The sequence below is a fragment of the Aedes aegypti genome, chromosome 3, assembly GCF_002204515.2.
Source record: "Aedes aegypti strain LVP_AGWG chromosome 3, AaegL5.0 Primary Assembly, whole genome shotgun sequence".
Classification (NCBI taxonomy): domain Eukaryota; kingdom Metazoa; phylum Arthropoda; class Insecta; order Diptera; family Culicidae; genus Aedes; species Aedes aegypti.
In genome coordinates this window covers 19,313,979-19,334,138 of record NC_035109.1, presented here as the reverse complement: position 1 = coordinate 19,334,138, position 20,160 = coordinate 19,313,979, and the positions used below count along the sequence as shown (strand labels likewise).

At 35.4% G+C, this 20,160-nt stretch overlaps 1 protein-coding gene across 1 annotated transcript in view; it reads left to right on the top strand.

Annotated features, from left to right (window-relative positions):
• LOC5572508 (zwei Ig domain protein zig-8) overlaps positions 1-20,160 on the top strand; it is a 333,616-nt gene that overhangs the window by 122,427 nt on the left and 191,029 nt on the right. Inside the window, exon 3 of the mRNA XM_021855733.1 lies at positions 7,906-8,116. Coding sequence (XP_021711425.1) covers positions 7,906-8,116 — 211 coding nt within the window. The remainder of the gene's footprint in view (positions 1-7,905; positions 8,117-20,160) is intronic.

Genomic DNA, 20,160 nt, shown 5'->3' with positions numbered 1-20,160 from the left:
TCACAGAAATAATTTCTGGAGAAATCAATGCAAATTTATGCAGCATTTTTTTTTCAAGTATTTCTTCTCGAAGACTTAAAAATTTAGGTCATCAGAGAATTTATCCAGTTTTTCCTAGAAATGCCCTCTAAGAAATCCAATAAGTTGTATAAATAAAGCATATCACTTTAGGTACTTCTGGCCAAATGCTTGGAATTCTCGAAAATTTCCATGTCTCAGAAATATGTATATGGATTTTTAAGGAACTTTTTAAGATATCTTCAAAATAACTCTAGGGAGAATTTTAAGGTAAAATTTTTGGAAAAGTCCTTTATGGAGTCCCAGACAAATTCATAAAAATATCCAAGCAGTCCAGTAGTTCTTAGAGTAATCCGAGAAAAAAAGGTTGGAAAAGCTGCTAAGCAAATTCCTTTTATCTACATTCTGCAAACTTCGACTAAGAAAATGTTTAAAGAAAATTACTAAAAAAAAAACATTAGAGTCACTTTAAGAAGAATCCCTGGGGCCTAAGCATTGTTTGAATAAGCTCTCTGTAAAATTTCAGATTTAATATATCCTCTTACATTTATTCAAGAAGGAAAATGGAATTACTGAAAAAAGAAATAAAGAGTTCTTGAAGGAGTTCTCTGAACATACTTTTTTATCAGTTAAAAATTTCAACTCATTAAGAATGTCTAGAAAATGTTTTAAGAAAATGAATTTTTGAGGGACTTTATGAAGTCATTGAAAGTAGAATTCCGAGAGTAACTCAATTTTAATTGGAATATCTTTGAGGATTAGAATATGGAAGAGAAGATACTAGTTAAAACTGGACAAATTTTAAAAAGAACAAAAGAAAAATATTCTCGTAAAGATTCTAACAAATATAATTCTTGAAGCATAACTATGGGTGTAACTTCCAATCAAGTTCAAGTGGCAATGCATGAGGGAATTTTTCCCAAAAAGTTGTATAAAAATTCCTGAAGGTGGCATTTTAGACTAATACTGGAAGGAAATTCTACAATCTTGCCAGTATGTTCTTTGCTTGAATAAACAATTTATTATGTACAATTCCTTGTATAATAAAAAAGGATTGTACAGATTTAATAGAAAATTTCTTAAAGATGCATCCTGAGAAATTATTTGCAATTTTTTGTAGAGATTCGATAGAATTTCCCGGAGGAAATCAAGGATAAACTCCAGGAAAGACATGTGGTTAGAAAAAAATGTTGAGATATCGCTGAGTACTCGATAGAGATATTGTAGCTACTACCAGGAACGATTTCTGAAATTAGTTATTAAAATGTAAAATAGAGCAATGATATTACTAGCGAAACACTATCTAACCAAGTTGATCTTCCGATACTATCATCTAAGGATGCTTCATGCCGGACTTCAACTTCCCCTTGCTATCTCAAAAACCGGCATCGATTATTTCGGTGCTGTTTACAACAATACAGGTAGAAGCCAAGCAGCAATTACATCATACGTCGCCGTGTTTTTTTCTACATGGGTACAAAGGCTGTACACTTGGAGCATGTCTTCGACATTTCTTCGGGTGGCGTGGGTTGGCCCCACTTTTTATTCGGACAATGGCACTGCCTCCAAATGCTGTAATAAAGGCGTACAGTAGCATCTTATACCACTTGGTGCTCCTCATTTTGGCAGCTTGTGGGAGGCTGCTGTGCAGTTAACGAAATAGCATCTACTCCGTGTTCTAGACGAAAATCCGGTGTCTGCAGAAGATTTCCGTATTCTACTTGCCCAAGTCGAAGAATGCCTCAATTCGCGATGATCCAACAGATCTTAAACCACTGCACAGTGGTCCAGGAATCAGTTTTACGCGGAAAGATGCATTCTGAGCTTAAGAATGAAACATTAGACAAAAACCGTCTTCTACAAAGTTGTTTGTATTAGTTAAGCCCTTTGTTTGGTGTTATTGAAAATTAGGGTGGACCACATTTTCATAGAAATTGTGTAACTAACTTTCTTATTTGTAGAAATTATATTATACATGCTTCAGCAAAGTTAAAGATCATTCAATTTTAAGCAACTTTGCCAAAAAAGTTTTTTTGTATCTCCTAAATTGACCGATTTAGAGCTTTTTTCCTACGGTGACATAGGGTGGTCCGAACAAAACTGGTTTTCTGGCTCTAGAGTGTTCAATTCAAGTTTCTCATCAAAGTAGTCTATGAAACACTTTTAGAGCTTTGAAAAATGCGTAATTTGGTGAGTGAAGAAACTCGCTATCTCCTTCCGTTTAGGAGTCATTGTTGTTTTTCTCTCAAAAACATGCCTACTTTGATTGTGAATTTCTCTGATTGTGGCAAACATAGAAAATATCTTTTGACGGCGTTCAAAAGACAAAATAAAATTGTATATTATATCTAAAAATTACAGATGTGTTATTTTTATAACTCTAATAAAATGCCTTGAAAAACACAGGATTTTAAGCAGAAAAACTTTAATAACTTTTGAACTAAAATAGATATCATCAATATAAAATTTGCATTTTGTTAAGTTCTTAAAGTCGTTCATAGACCGTTTGAAAAATGATCTTCTACAAAATTGTTTCTAAAAATGTAAGCTTTCATACTGTGTCATTTAAAACTAGGGTGGTCCACAATATCAAACATATCATATAATCAACTTTTTTATTTGCAAAAATACTGGTATATGCTCTTCGGCAAAGCGGTAGAACTTGAAATTTTGATCAACTTTGCCAAAAAAGTTTTTCTGTAGCTCAAAATTTGACCAATCTAGAGCATTTTTTCCTAATCATCGCAGGGTGGTCCAAAAAAAATAAGTTTTTTAACTTTAGTATTTTAAATATTATTTTTTCGTCAAAGTCGTCTATGAACGACTTTTAGAACTTAACAAAACGCAAATTTTCATGTAAAAAGATTGTTAATATCTATTTTAGTTCAAAAGTTATTAAAGTTTTTGTGATAAAAAATGTTTGACTTTCAAGACGTTTTATTAGAGTTACAAAAATAACATATCTGTAATTTTTTGATATAATATACAATTTTATTTTGTCTTATGAACACCGTCAAACGATATTTTTTATGTTTGCCCCAATCAGAGAAATTCATAATCAAAGTAGGCATGTTTTTGAGAGAAAAACAACAATGACTCCTAAACGGAAGGAGATAGCGAGTTTCTTCACTCACCAAATTACGCATTTTTCAAAGCTCTAAAAGTGTTTCATAGACTACTTTGATGAGAAACTTGAATTGAAAACTCTAGAGCCAGAAAACCAGTTTTGTTCGGACCACCCTATGTCACCGTAGGAAAAAAAGCTCTAAATCGGTCAATTTAAGAGATACAAAAAAACTTTTTCTACAAATAAGAAAGTTAGTTTAATCATTTCTATGAAAATGTGGTCCACTCTAATTTTCCATAAAACCAAACAAAGGGCTCAACTAATACAATCAACTTTGTAGAAGACCGTTTTTGTCTAATGTTTCATTCTAAAGCTCAGAATGGATCTTTCCGCGTAAAACAGATTCCTGGACCATAGTGCACTGACTCCAGCGCATTTTCTCACTGTTGGAATCTTACAAACATAACCGGATCCAGACCATAATTCGTTTCAGTTGGATCGACTATTTCGTTGGCAGCAAGTACAACGTCAACTACAAGATTTCTATAGACGATGGAGAACAGAGTACTTGTCACAATTACCAGCCTTTTACAAAAATTGAAAAAACTGCTGTTGACATAGCCGAAGATAGTCTATGCGTTTCGTTAACAGTTTACAACCACCGATGAAATGGAAAATGGGGAACTTCATCCAGGAACTGATGGTATGACTAGGGTAATTACCCTTAAGACCACAATCGGAACCATAAAAACGACCAACAAAATTTGCCATATACCAGCTTAACATTGATCACCATAACGGAGAATTGCAGTAGAATGTCATCTGAGGATACCCTGTGCGTCGAAAGTTTTGTATATCAACGTAGCGGAGGAATCGAGAGTAGTCAGTTGTCCACTACTATAGCTCGCGATCGGATACACAGCGTAACAAAAATGACATTTTTGCGTGTCTCAAGGATCAAATTATGTGTCTCTAGTAGATTTGAAGATACTGAATCTGAATCTGATGCCGCTCTCAGAAATGTTCCAGCACTTCACAATTTTTAGCTACAGGTCGCCAAAGTTGTAAAAAACACAGGTTTCTTTGATGTTAACATAAAATTTAAATAATGATTTATCAATATTTTTTGTGATCTAGTCCACCAAACATGCCAAATAGGACTTTTACTTTCATTTCAGATATAATTTGGTTAAAATCGCACGGTTCAATTTAGATTAAATCGATTTTTTGTACATGCTTGCAGTCTCCATGCAAAATTCTTCGTTTCTCTTATATGGTAAAACACAATACTTTTCTTAACCAACAAAAATAACTTTTGAGTATCCGAAGTATTATGAACTTTGTTGATAAGTATTGTCATACACATGATGTTGAAGTTCTGAGGCAAATTAAGCAAATAAAATACCATACAAGCTGGTAAACTTGCACGCTAGTTGCCTGAAATAGTCAGATCCAGCATTTTTAACAGCCAATATCTTAAAAACTAGACGTGCTATGATATTTCTGTAAAGGGCAATGGATTCAGCAACCCTCTATTAAGTAAATAGCGGTATTTTGGTGCTTGAGACAAACCGTTTTTGTCCGTAAGTTGGGTTTGATGTAAAGTGTGTGTTGTGGCCAGTGGCCAAAAGGATAGTCACCCGGAATGATCCCTGCATGCGCGAAACTACTCTGGCCAAACTAGTCCACTACCCAACTCCAAGAAGCCATCTGAAGGGCAGCCAGACGAGAGCGACGAATATTCGAAGGTATCCCAACAATGTCTAAAGACATAAACGTCGAAACACAAAACGTCGAAAGGGAGACAAAACGTCCAAAGGACTAAATGTCGAAAGCAGACTATTTTAATAGTGTTTTAAGATCGTCTTTCTCACATCTTGTTCGATTAAATATGCTATGAATAACGTTTGTTACATTGTGACTTATTTATCCTTTCGGAAGGGAATCATTCTTGCAAGACAATTTCGTTTCCTTAAAATTTTCTCCTTTCGATGTTTTGGAATTTGACGTTTCGTCACCCAACCAACCGGGTCTTATTTGAACTTACTTCTAAACTGACAATACATTCCCAGTAAGCAACCATGTCACGCCATGGTATCCATGCATGTTTCAGTTTGTAATTTTCGTTATCCAGGATTAGCGTCATAAGCCTCATTTGAGCAGCAATCAGCCACTTCGTGTGCACCAGTAGTACGAGACCCTCTCTAACGCATGGATTAACACTGTCAAACAGTTTCGTTTCATCTCCGGGCGGACTTTTCGACGAAGCGATGTCACCAATGTGTCGTCGTGCTTTCGAAACATTAATTCCACATGTGTACCTGCCTAGTTTCGGGAGGCAGGCGTTTACCGTCATCGTTATTAGTGTCGCGTCAAACTTTCCTTCCCAAGCTTTCGCAACATAAATCATGCTCCCGTTACTGCCGTCGTTTGCTCGTGTCACTTGGGTTGCCATGAGGCCACATACGGCCCAAACGCACGAGAGCTCCCGAATGAAGCTTCCTGGTGATCCCTGAACGTGTGCATGTGGTATGATTTTCTAAGCCTGGGATCCGGTGAGGTTGGAGAATGTTTTCATTAATTTTCATAACAGCGTAATCCATTTTTTGTGTTGAGACTTGGCTTTGTTACCGAGGAAAACGGCCTTGATATTTCAAATAATTAGATTGTGCAAAATGTACCAAAAATGTACAAACATGGACAAAATATGTTCAAAAAATTTAAAAAAATGCATAAAAATTTAAAAAATGTACTAATTGTACAAAAAATTTACGAAAAATGTATAAAATGTGTATAAAAAAATGTACAGATCATGTACAAAAATTGTATAACAAATGTACAAAACGTACAAAATAATTTACAAAAAATGTACAGAAAATATTTTAAAAATGTACCAGAAATATTAACAACATATGTACAATATATGTATAATATGAACAAAAAATGTACAAAATGTACAAGAAATGTATATAAATGTACAACAAATGTACAACAAATATACAAAAAATCCAAAAGCCAATGTACAAAATGTGCAAAAAATGTAAACACAATGAATCTACAAAAAATGTAAAAAAAAATGTTCAAAAAATCTACAAACCAATGCAACAAAAAAGTACAAAAAATGCACAATAAAATGTACAAGAAATGTACAAAAAATAAACATAAAATGCACAGAAATTAAATAAAAATTATTGAAAAATGTACCAAAAATATAAACAAAAAATATACACAAAAATTGTACAAAAATTCATAAAAAATGTACCGAAATTGTACAAAAATTATAAAAAATGTACAATATATGTACAAATAATGAACTAAAAATGTTTTTAAATTGAATAGAAACATGTGTAAAAATGTTCAAAAAATGTACAAAATGCACAACATGTCCATCATGTTATGTTGCACAAAATGTATTTATTTTTTTGAAATTTGCGAAATTTACCCCTCAACAAACATATCGCGTGAGCTTAATTTCATTATTCTCTCAACCCACACAACAGGAGTAAACTTTGAAAATTGAATTTTTGATGGGTCTTGGTAAAATTAAATTTCGTACTCATTAATCTGGTGTCTCGCATGCAGTCGGTCTGGCGCTTGCAGCGGTTTGATTTCCATCATCATCCCATCACGCTCATACTCTTGAGCTCGTTTCTGTATTTTGAAGTGCTAGTCAGGGATGGAAGATGACTTATTTGTGAGTTGCGGGTGTAATGCAGAGCAGGGGTTGTAAAATCTTTGTTCGGTTCGCATCTCATTTATTATTTCAGTTGAATTGTAAATGCAAAATAGATAAAGGTTTTATTTAAAAATATGTAGACCAAAAATACCAATAAATAATAGAGAAGATAATAAAGGCTATGAAACAATCGAGCCTCATAAACAAACGAATATGAAGAGAATAGTCGGCAATTTGTATATGATTTGATAATTTGAATTATGAACATATTTTTATATCCCGCATCTTTGGATGTGCAAACTCAGAAGATATATTCACCATTATTTCTGAGAACCGAAAGATGGTATGCTTTTAATCTTGTACCGTTTTCGATGACATAGGAATTGGAAACCTCTGATTCAACATGATCCTCAGCGACTGTTACTATAATAAGCATTCCAGACTGCATCCTTCAAAACGGATTTTACCGGAAAGTTGTGCATCCTATTGCAGGTCCGGGTTTTATCAGAAAGAGAGAGAGATGGTAGTGGGAAGAAACCAGTTTCATCTTCCAAGCTTCGGGTTGGAATGAAGAGTGTATTGCTTTGTTACACGTTGAAAAATTGGATAACTTTTGGCTTCCTCCACGGTGAAGAACAATGAAAATTTGTTTCTAGTTTCAACACGTTTTGCAATTTATTGCCATCAGTTGTGTACAGATTTAATACCAAGCGAGCAGAATTTCATTTATATCGTGCAGCTCCTCGATAGCATCTTTATTAATATTATTAATTAACCAATTATCGATACCGTCTGCAGCTCTTGATTGACGACCAATCATAGTTTCAGTGCACTTCATCGTGTACGAGGCACCAACATCAACCACAAACGACCGTATAGCCAGTCTGTCTACGTGACGATATTATTTTTCAATTATCCTCAAATTTATTCAATTATCCTTCCGGTAAGGTATCGACTACCCGGTGTTTCCCAGCTGTCTGGCGTATCCGAACATGATTCCCATCGGTTATCGTTGTTTGATTGGAGTTCACTGAACGAGGGAACGATAATTCAGATAATTCACTCAAATGATGAACATCCATCTAGCCGTTCTTAGTCAAATGACTAATTCTATCCATTTCGCTCTTCGTATTCTATCTTGCAGGTTTCCTGGATGCGCAAGCGAGACCTCCACATACTGACGTCCAATATCTACACATACACCGGGGATCAGAGGTTTTCGGTGATTCATCCGCCGGACTCGGACGACTGGGACCTGAAGATTGAGTATGCCCAGCTGAAGGACAGTGGCATCTACGAGTGTCAGGTCAACACCGAGCCGAAGATTAATCTGGCGGTGTACCTGGACGTGACAGGTGGGTATCGTTCCGAATAGTAAAGGATTGATGGGAAAAGGACGCTGATGGGAATCTACTGGTCTTCGATGGTGGAACACTTGGGAGCTTTGAGCTCAATGTTTCCGCGTTTAGGAATCATATGCTCTTTTCTGCTAAAAACATGATCATCTCTTAAAATAACTAATATTATCGACATTCAGAAAGAGTTAATACAGTAGTTCTACCGTTTGATGACAATTGTTTTCATGAATTAGTTGAAACACATATGTGATGGAGAAGGTTTGTAAAAGCGGTTCCAATTTCTTCACATATCAGAATAACTTCTTAACATCACATAAATATTCAATGCTGGAACCTTGAAGACTTACTTGATACTTCATATGCAACAATTCCACGTTGTTACGTATAATCTACGCCTTCTCTATTAGATCTGTTCGTGGGCCAATCGCGTCTAGATGTCCTAAACGTTAAGCATTAGCATTAAGCATTTCGCACAAATTCATAGGAGGTACGTCCTAAACCATTGCACAATGGTCCAGATAGCAAGTTTAGGCGGACATGAACTTTTCGACGTCATTTTGTGGTTTTAGAGTATAGGTTGCTTCCCAGAAGTGTCTCGAAATTAGTTGTACTACAATTCGTACGAAAGGGATTTTCTTTCTGCACTAATCGCAATAGTGTCCTACACGCCAACTTTTTTATGTTAATAGATAGCAAGTTGGTATATTCAGCAAAGTTGTAGCATATTTTAATACAAACAACTTTGTAGAACAAACTTTTTCTCTATCTCTTATACTTTCTGAGATAATTAACTTTTTATATGAAAAAAATGAAGAAAATCATTTTTTCATGCATAAGTAATTTATTTACAAATTTTAGCAACCTACTATGTTCTACAAAGTTTTTGGTACTATTATATTCTACCACTTTGGTGAATATATCACAGTTGTATTTCTTCTGGTTTTCTTATTGTTCTCCGTTCTCCGTAACGTTTTTTGTATGAAAAATTTCAAATGTTCGTATGAGTCGTAACGCCTACTCCCCCTCCCCCTTCCCCTAGAGCGTTACGTAATTTGTGGATGCTACCTTTGTGAATCGCCGCTCCTCCAACAGTGAACACTACATAACATAAAAAAATACTGCTGATGAGACGCGCAAAACGAAAAAAAACTTCGTATCCGGAGACGCAAAACAAAATCGAACCCGCTTGCTTGGATTTCACCAAATGCACTCTCATCCTAAACGTTATGCGACTTTAAATTCTTCTCAACTGAATTTCCTCCGGCATGCGAGCTACATGGCTAGCCCACCGTGGCATGCCATGTTATATACACTTAACAATATTCATCTCTGGTAAAGCTCATAACTCTGATCGTTCAATTTTATTCTTTTCGACGTTTTTTTTTCTTTTGCCGTTTTGGCATTCGACATTTTGGGATTCGACGTTTTGTCACCCAATTACAGACACTAACATCCGACATCTGGCAATATTATTCTCATTCGTCACCTTCTAGCATTCTTCATCACTCCATCCTGGGGAGCCTTCGAGCAGTTTCTATCATTTCTAGCGCTTTGAATATGTCCTGAAAATTGATTTGAGGTTGATTTCTGTTTCATTTTCTCAAATTACACGACCCACAGAGATGCTTCATATTGCGGAATATTGTGTCATATAGTTCGCAAAAAAAGAAGAATTCAACCCAGATACATGTTTCCTGGCATGTGTAAAAGTAACTTGCAACAGGGGTGAAACTTGCAACACTTCGACATGTAAACGAAATGTCGTTTCGTTCAGCATTAAGTAAAACTATTATAATTTATTACGTCATTTATTGACCTCAGATATACAACAAAAGATTTCGGCAGGGTTTGGGTATTGTTTATTTTTTGGTTGGTTTGCTGGAGGTTAACATCATATTACACGTTGAATTGTATGAAATTAATGCTGAAAAACGTTCCTCGTACCACACAAACGGTAGAAATATGTCATTCGAGGCATTTGCTATCAGTTACAGTACTTGTTAGTGTACAAATTGACAATATAAAAAAATTGATAATTTGATGCTTAAACACTATAAAAATTCAAAAACGTTTTTGACTACCCTTGTGGGGTAACTTGCAACAGCAATTTTTATCTCAATTGATTGATATTGAGTTATTGGCGAAATTAGAGAAAATTAGTGAAAAAACGTTTTTTTTTCACCGAATTTGACATTTTTCCTAAGAACCATGTCATATTATATTTTTTGCTGATAAATATACAACGAACGCAAGCACTGGTGGAAAAAAAAATAATAATACGACGCATAAAACCTAAGAAATTATGAAAAAACTTGAACAATAGAGCAATTTTTAAACCTTAATATCTCCAAAAGCGCAAAAAATCGAAGGCTCAAATTTTCAGGCAACAGAGAGCAATACTTAATGAAACGAATGTCGAAATTCCAGAGAGGTATATTTTGGTGTTCTTGAGATTTTTTAATTTTTTTACGGTTTCCTTTCCATTACGCTATTAATATTGTCATGGCAAATATTTAAGTGTATGTTTAAATTATCGGAAAAATATATTTTATTATTTCATGAAATTATTATATCTGCTCACAGTACAAGCTGGCTTTGGATTTCATCTCGAATTCGTTGTCACAGTTTTCCAGAAGCTTAAAATTTAAGCAAATCCGGTAAATAAACACATATTTAAAATTAAACAACCTAACAGTTCTCAAAATCGAAGGAATCTTCAAATTGATACCTTTGATCTGTATCCTCTGTTTCGAAACATCCAAGAATCAACGCTCTTTCCGCTTTAAAACAAATCTATATGCTCCGGACAAGAGATCGTGCTCTCTGAAATTTTAGTATTTAGAGATATCGACATGAATATGCTTAAAAATTTGATTTTCCGTGTTAAAAGTAACACATTCACAAAATAAATTGCTCACCTCGAACCATGATGACAACAATTAACTGACACATGATCAAGTCTTCCATGGTATACTATATCATTTGAATTATTGAAGAAAAACAATTATGTACCCAGTTTTAATCTACACTTTCATCTACATTACTCGATATCAACTCAAGGAACTGCTCTTAAACTGAACTTCATGGCTACTATGATGGCTTTTTTAAACAGTTTTCTGAAAGTTTTTGTTCCACGACTCGTTATTTCTTGAAGTCAATCGTCGCTTCAGATTTCTCATGCAAATTAACTGTATTGGAGAAATATAATCATTGTAAAAAAAAGATAGATCTCAAAAATACCAAAATATACCTCTCTGGAATTTTGACATCCGTTTCATCAAGTATTGCTCTATGTTGCCTGAAAATTTGAGCTTGCGGTTTTTTGCGCTTTTGGAGATATTAAGGTTTAAAAATTGCTCTATTGTTCAAGTTTTTTCATAATTTCTTAGGTTTTATGCGTCGTATTATTATGTGTTTCCACCAGAGCTTGCGTTCGTTGTACATTTATCAGCAAAAAATATTATATGACATGGTTCTTAGGAAAAATGTCAAATTCGGTGAAAAAATCGTTTTTTCACTAATTTTCTCTAATTTTGCCAGTAACTCGAAAACAGTAGACTGTAGAATTTTGACGTCTTCGAGAGAGTTGTTTATTTTATCAAAATGAACAACTTTGCAGAACATGCCAAGTCTCTAGAACGTCACAATAAAAAGTTAGATTTTGGCGCCACCTATGCGGCCGATTTACAAACTATCCGTTTATGTCAGTAGATGGTCCTCGTTGTAACAAAAAACTTTGCCGAAGACACCAAATACCGGAAACGCTTCGTTACCGAGTTATTAATTTTGTCCCGCCAGATTGCGTCCCTGTCCCATAGTGGATTGATGAATATTGAATCGCATTGTTCACTGTGATCTTCAATTCACCACAGTTGATAGCCGCACTCAAATTCAGCAGACGTGAGTTAGAGATCCTGGTCAATGTTGGGACCCCTGGAAGTTCGATTACATCTGATAAATGCCGACCATGCACCATATTGTTATTGTTTGGGTGCCCCCAGGTTTGCTTCCAGATATACTTAAGTGAAGAGTAGGCCTTCAAGTTATCAGATTTGTAGTTGATCGGGGCAAAGGTATTGATCGGACTGTAGTTGAACACTTCGCCCTGTATCATCAGTACGCAGATCCGTTCACTAAATCGGTTTCCACTTTATCCACGTTCTTCAGAGCTTGGTCCTCGCACATTGAGTCAAATCATTTTTTTTGACGGCCAAAACCTCTAGTGCTCTGGATATGCACAGATTTGGTGTCTTCGATAAAGTATTTTGGATTAATTTGTACAATATTTTGACTCCGTCGGTTATGATCTTGGTAAGTTAAAACTGATCAATTTTGTGCATTGATAGGAATGTTCTAGCAAAACTAAAATCTTCTTCGAAATTGTTCCTTGAGGCATTTTGGATACTTCATCCGAAGATTCTTATGCTCTATTGCTTAAAATATATTGTCATCATAACAATAAAAACCTGACTTAATGCACCGATGGTGAGACTGAACCCTTCTTACATTTCAATACAGGTTTGAGATAATTATTATTCATCATTCATTTGGAACCTTGTACCACTATAACTAAACATTAGAATTTTGTGACTATGTTCTATCTGCTCTAATAATTTAATGGTTTGCGAGAAAGTCCTGGCGGATATCAAACTTTATAACTTTTCATACGCTTTTTTATCATAGTTTGAGAGGGTCTATAAACCCATGTTGCCATCCTGTAAAATAATATCGAAAAATGAAAAATTGATATCCTAAAATTATTTTACCAGCGATTTTTGTAAGATTTATGTGCAGGTTTAAATTAAAAAACCTGACTTAATCCACCGATGGTGAGACTGAACCCTTCTTACATTTCCATACAGGTATGAGATAATTATAATTCATCATTCATTTGGAACCTTGTACCAGTACAGTGGGGATTCGCTCGCTGGGGTTCCGCTACATGGAATGACTCGATGGTTGGATGTTCGCTGGTTGGAAAATATTCCAACTAAAAGCACTCAAATGTCAACAGAAAATGTCAAACTGACTTTGACGTCTGAGTATCGTCGCTTTGAAGTCTCCATATATAGAACAAATGCGTATGTATATGTGCGTTTTGTGGCGATTTGCTGTCCAGATGCGTTCGTGTGGAGCATTTTCACCAGCTGTCAGTCTTTCCTACTAACGGGTCGGATTCGCTAGATGGAAGGCAGTCGTGTTCCAACCAGCGAATCCCCGGTGTATAACTAAACTTTAGGATGTTGTGACTATGTTCTATCTGCCCTAATAGTTTAATGGTTTGCGAAAAAGTCCAGGAAACTGCACGTCAAAAGGCGGATATCGAACTTTATTAGTTTTCATACGCTTATTATCATAGTTTAAGAGGGTATATAAACCCATGTTGCCATCCTGTAAAATAATATCGAAAAATGAAAAATCGATGTTCTAAAATGATTTTACCAGCGATTTTTTTAAGATATGTGCAAGTTTAAATTAAAAAAGGGGAATTTTAGAGATTTTTGAAAATAATGATTTTTATCTCTGTAATTTATAATTCGATTGCAACATGGTTGTGAATGATATCCGAGCTTTCAATCGACGAAAAAAGAGCTTGAATTGGATTAAAAATAGCTGAGAAATTGATCAAAATGTAAAAAAATGAATATTTCAGAGAAATTTTTTTCCAGTACCTTAGAAAATTCTTCCAATGATATCTCTGAAAATTTGAAGGCTTATGATTGAATGTCAGAGCTTTCATTAGCCGATAAAAGAACTTAAATCGGTTGAAAAATGGCTGAGATATCGATCAAAATGCAGACAGTTGAAAATATTAGAATATGCTTTTTCTAGTACTTCACGATACTGTTTGAATCATAACTCTGTAACGAAATGTCCGATCGCAATGAAATTCAATAGCGTTCTATGGGAATGTTGTAGCTTTCTTTTAGAGCTAAAAGTGTTTAAATCGGTTGACAAACGGCTGAGATAATTGAGTGACATTTTTTGTAACACACACACACATACACACACACACACACACACACACACACACACACACACACACACACACACACACGGACATGTGCTCAGTTCGTCGAGCTCTATCGATTGGTATATGAGACTTGGCCCTCCGGGCCTTGGATCAAAAGTCGGTTTTTCAAGCGATCTTTATACCCTTCTTATGGTTGTAAGAAGGGTAAAAAGAGGAATTTTAGAGATTTTTTTTGGATAAAATCGATGTTTATCTCTGCAACTTTACGTTCGATTGCAGCATGTTTATGAATGATGTCAAAGCTTTCAATCGATGGAAAAAGAGCTCAAATCGGATCAAAAATAGCTGAGAAATTGATCAAAATGTAAAAAATTGAATATTCTAAAATAAACTTATTTATTTCCAGTACTTTACAAAATTCTTCTATTGATATCTCTGTAACAAATAATCCGATTTCAATGAAAATTTGAAGGGTTATGAATGAATGTTAGAGCTTCCATAAGTCGATAAAAGAACTCGAATCGGTTCAAAAATGGCTGAGAAATTGATCAAAATGCAAACAGTTGAAAGTAATAAAATATGCTTTTTCTAGTACTTCACGATACTGTTTGAATCATAACTCTGTAACGAAATGTCCGATCGCAATGAAATTCAATAGCGTTCTATGGGAATGTTGTAGCTTTCTTTTAGAGCTATAAGTGTTTAAATCGGTTGACAAACGGCTGAGATAATTGAGTGACATTTTTTGTAACACACACACATACACATACACGGACATGTGCTCAGTTCGTCGAGCTCTATCGATTGGTATATGAGACTTGGCCCTCCGGGCCTCGGATCAAAAGTCGGTTTTTCAAGCGATTTTCATACCCTTCTTATGGTTGTAAAAAGGATAAAAAGTAAATTTACCTAATTTACTGCCTAAATTTTAAAGTAGTCTTATTAAAAAGAGTAGAAGAACAGTGTTCGAAGCGGAGATAGCGACAGCAAATTTTTGTTTACAACTAGTCAAGAATATTGGCTTCATTGTTGCGAAGGTAGGCCTTTTTTACTAGAAAAATTTTAGGGTCTTAAAATATATGCGTTTTCCAACATGCGTTTTGAAATGAGAAATTTATGACCTATTCTGATTTGAAATCTAAAGAATTACAGATTAAAGAAAACGAAAAAACTTCTTAAAATTTAGACTATTTTATTTATTTGCATCATACAATACGAACTTTAAATTTTTAATTTTTACTTCATTTTTCACTTCATCATCCACTGTTATTGGACTCTTATTACAAAAACTATCGTAAAAACATCAAATCTACCCAATAAATAATGTAAATTTATTATGATATTGTTAGACATTAAAAATATGATGACAAAATATATTTCAACATTTTTCTGTTCGAAAAATGGTCAAAACCGATTTTTGGTTCTGTTGATTAAAATTTCATAAAGCGCCATCCACGTCAGTTATAGAGCATAACTGTGTGCGGAAGAAATGTCTAAAGTGCCTCAATGAACAACTTTTCATAAGAAAGTTTTTTGTTAGGACGCTCCTAACAATAGATAAAACTGATCTACATTAAACTTATCTACATCAAAAACGAAGAAGTCAAAATGTAATACAAATTATTCCGAAATACTTTGTTAAAGACACCGACCTCTAGGATGCATATCCAGAGTACTAGTAGTTTTGGCCGACGAATATAGCAATGTGCCCCGCACCTCCTGAATAGTGGCAGAGCCCTGATCAACCTTCTACAGTCCTACAGTACGCGATCCAAAGGGTTCATTCGTTTCAGGCCTTTCAACTTCCTGATATTACAAGTATTAAGTTTTCAATCATAAGGATATTTTGTTGCCAGATCTGTTGTCGAAAACATCGTTCTTTATTTCTTCTGACTAGGACTAGCTGAAGATTCGGGGAAATGGGGTCACACTTCCTGCATAATGTTTATGGAGCTCTTACCTTATGTGTAGCTGACGTGATACTGCATTTCGTATTCAGTCATTAGATGCCAGAACAGACGCTGTTTGAGCCGCCTTGGACTTTGCGAGCAGACGCTGAAGATACACATCATCGACTCTATGACACTACCTCGAACGCCATCACCCCGAATGCATAACACTTTGAGATAAATTATTATGAAAAAGTAGAGAGATAGTGTATGCTTTCTTATGAGAATTATAAAAAAAAGTTTGACTTCAACAATGCATTTTTCAAATATTAGAAGACAAAATGGGAGCTAGGCTTTAAGAAAATAATAAGTTACCCATTCGGGGTAATGGCGTTCGAGATAGCCATCCATTCTAATTTAGCAGGACATGTCATGGTTTTGAATTTGATTCGAAGCGTCCTGGTTGATTTTTGATATTCGAGTCTATGTCATGATTTTTGTTATAAAATATTTTGTTATACTTTGCTTCAACATCTTTATCTTGAACAAGTGGTCCCGGCAAGCACCGCCTTGCCACCAAGTAGGCTGTTGAAAAACTCAACTCAATCTCCTGCACGGCATAAAAATTAACAAGGCATGCTCTTTACTGATGTAAACATCAAATTTGACTGTAAACATGTTACGTCACTCCTATCGTACCATATACCATCCGGATCACTAGATCATTTTTTTCGCAAATTTGTTCGAAGTGGATAGGAATGACGCCGTCAAGTAGCTGTCAGTTTCCGGAATATAAACCTGTCTGCCATTGTGCAGATTTTACTCGCTTTACTAAATGTATACAGCTTCTTGCATGAATATTTTGATGAATGAACATATTCAACAAGGAAATACATGCGTATGCAGATTTGCAAACTGATAGGAATAGCTACATATCCTCAAAACAAACGGTGCGTTCCAAAAATATGAAATCAAAAGCTTAATGAGGGGTTTGAAAAGATGGTATTTTCAAAAGCTTCACAATAAACATAAGAGTTAGGTCAAATGAGTATTTTTTTCTTCTACGAATCGTACGAACAATTCTGATTGAGTGATACGCTTCTTGCTAGAGAAAAAATACAGTTGGCGATACATTCCATTCAGACTCCGGTTGCATATGAGGATTCAGGATCAGATCGCACATCTTTGATTCTGATGGCTTTTGAATCCATGGACGGCTGATTTAGCTCATCTGTCGATTTCCAATGTTAATCTCATACTTTGTGGAGAAATTGATAGCTTAAATAAAGGCTGCTTTCATCAGCACCGCTCGGTTGTGTTCGTTACTAAGTGATGCTGCTTTGCTGAATCGTTAATAATTTTTGATCGCGTCCCGTGAATTTCGTTCGTTTTATTCCTGGTTTGTTGATGTGATAACGCATTGCCGGTGTCTTCATCCGTTGTGCCAGTCGATAGTTGCGAAAAGAAATTTCTCAGTTTCTACAAGCCAAAAAAATAAATCGTGGAATAGTAATACGATTCCCTCCATTGTTTTCACTACATCACGGACAATACACGCTGAGCCAAGGTAGACGATGGAAACCAAGAACGAAACAATCTGTTCAAAATGTTACGCTGCTGTCGTTGATGGACAAACATACACAATTTGCCAAGGCTTTTGCACCGATGCATACCATGCAGATTGTGTGAAATTAACAGATGCCGATGTACTGAGCTTCCAACGGAATCGCTGCATTTGGTGGTTGTGTGTAAGCTGTACTACTTTGATGAGTGAAATACGAAATGATAAGTCATTGCTTTGAAAACGGTTAAGCTTTGCCTCCGAGAACAACCCGACAGAAAAATTGGTATCCGCTCAAGAAACTGCACTCAAGAAGGATATTTTGGAACTCAAGCAGGAGATCGCTTCTATTCAACGTACTATTGCTGACCAGAGTGATCGCGTAGCTACTACATCGATCAACGAATGTTCTCCTTTGGCTCGATCCTCCCCAAAGTACAATAAAAAGCTGATGCAAGGTTCGAAGTGCTCCACAACCGATGCTTCAATATCATCTGTGTCGCAGAGGAAATTTTGGCTCTTCTTCACTCGTTTGAGGAACACTGTTAACGAACGTCAAATGTTCCGGATGGTCTCAACTTCGATTGGTTCGGAGAATGTTGCAGTGAAGAAACTTGTTGCTGACTGGAAGGACGTTTCCACATTGCCATATATTTCTTTCAAAGTTGGAGTCGATGTTGAATTCAAAAGTGTTGCAATGCTACCATCTACCTGGCCCGTTGGAGTTTGTTACCGAGAATTTTATAACACTTACGATGTATGGGAACCGTGATTAGAAAATTATATGTATTTACCACGAGATTAATACGTTTCAAGTTGTATTTTGTCATGTAGTTTATTTTGTGGTTGTGTCTATTCAATTTGTAAAGTCGAATTTCAAGTACACTGTTAAGGTAAATAAGCTCGTTTGATCCGCTGGTGTATAAACAATTACTTTGTTTCAGTGTTTTCCGTCTTGTTATGTTCAAATCAAAATAATTTTAAGATTATTCAATTAGACCATAAGGCGTCCGTTGAATCTATTATGAAATAAAGAATAATGAATAAAAGAAGCTGAAAATCGTTTTGAAACTTTTGCTTACTGTCATTGCATTGAAACGAACCTTCTGTACTCAAGCCGCCTGCAATGCTTGCTGTGGTTCATTTCTTCTATGGACCAATTCACAAGTTCATTAATTTGACGTTTGAGCGGTGCCGAGTTCACTCATTGCCATGGTCACGTAATTAACACGACACCGCTCAAACGTCAAATAGTGAACTCGTGCATCGGTCCATGGACCAATGTACGAGTTCACTCGTCGAGGTTTGAGCGGTGCCGTGTTATTTACGTGACCATGGTAACTAATGAATACGGCACCGTTCAAATGCAAATTAGTGAACTCGTGCAAAGGTCCATGCGGGGATTGCTCTCTGCGCGTTATTTCCGCGAAGCAATCCATATTTTTAAATTTCACCGCAATAATACAATCAAATATTTTTCCAGAAAAAACAGTTAATTCGACCCAAAATATTGATTTTTAGGAATTGAATGCTTCCTAAAAATCAATATTTTGGGTACAGTACTTGTTCAAAATTCCAAATGAACGGGACAGAACGAACCAAAACAGGGTAGGGCGAATCAAGATATTGCGGTAAGATGCAGCATAATATTGGGGTACACTGTACTGTTAGATTGACATTGTGCTGTGTGAGTGCTCTGATGTTTAAAAATATGTTCGATGTTTGAGTTGATGCGATAGAAATAAAAAGTCAATTTATCCGAATATTACGTATAGATATATATAAAAAATGAAATAATATTAGTAAAAATTAGGGATGTTTTGAACTTAGGGAAAGTGTACCAGTTATGGCCATAGTGGTTCCCTATTTGGCCATATGTGAAATTTTGATAACTTTCACATTTTAAATCTTTTTGAATGTTTTAACATAAAGATATATCTTAAATCTAACTACTACAACAAGCAAAAACTTTCAAAATTTGGAGGTTAAAGTAATCACGTATGGCGAAATAGGGAACCACTATTTCCATAACTGGTACACCTACCCTATATATTCTGCTTCCTCCCTTACACTTTCGCTGGTATCTGGCATGGTAAATACCTCCAACGGTCCTGGAACTTGATTTTATCCACTTTAAATTTGATTCTAAAATCTTTGAATCTCTAAAGAAACGTATTAACACTACGACCTGTTGGGAATATCGAAACATCTCTATCCTACTTTTTCTTCAGCTTTCATCGAATTCGCATCGTGCTCAAGATGGCTGACTTTGTTGATTTACTTATTAGTATGAACATATTAGAGCAGTTGTATGACTCGTGATAGTGTAAAAAGTTCATTTTAGACTCTGTGTTTGATTTGGATTCACCAAATGCTACCCAATTCTCTGACTATTCTCTGAAGTGGAAAATTAAGAGAACATAGTTCATATTTCAAGTATTATGCTACCGTAAATATTTTTAATTTCATTAAAATATAAACTGGGTCATTTTACCCCATGAGTGCATTTAGGACCCTTAGCTGGCGGTATTTGTCATCGGTTGACCCATGCAAGTATGAGATAGAGATTTGTGCGGACCAAAGTTATGTTGGACGCTCCTTCCCGAATGTGAACTCT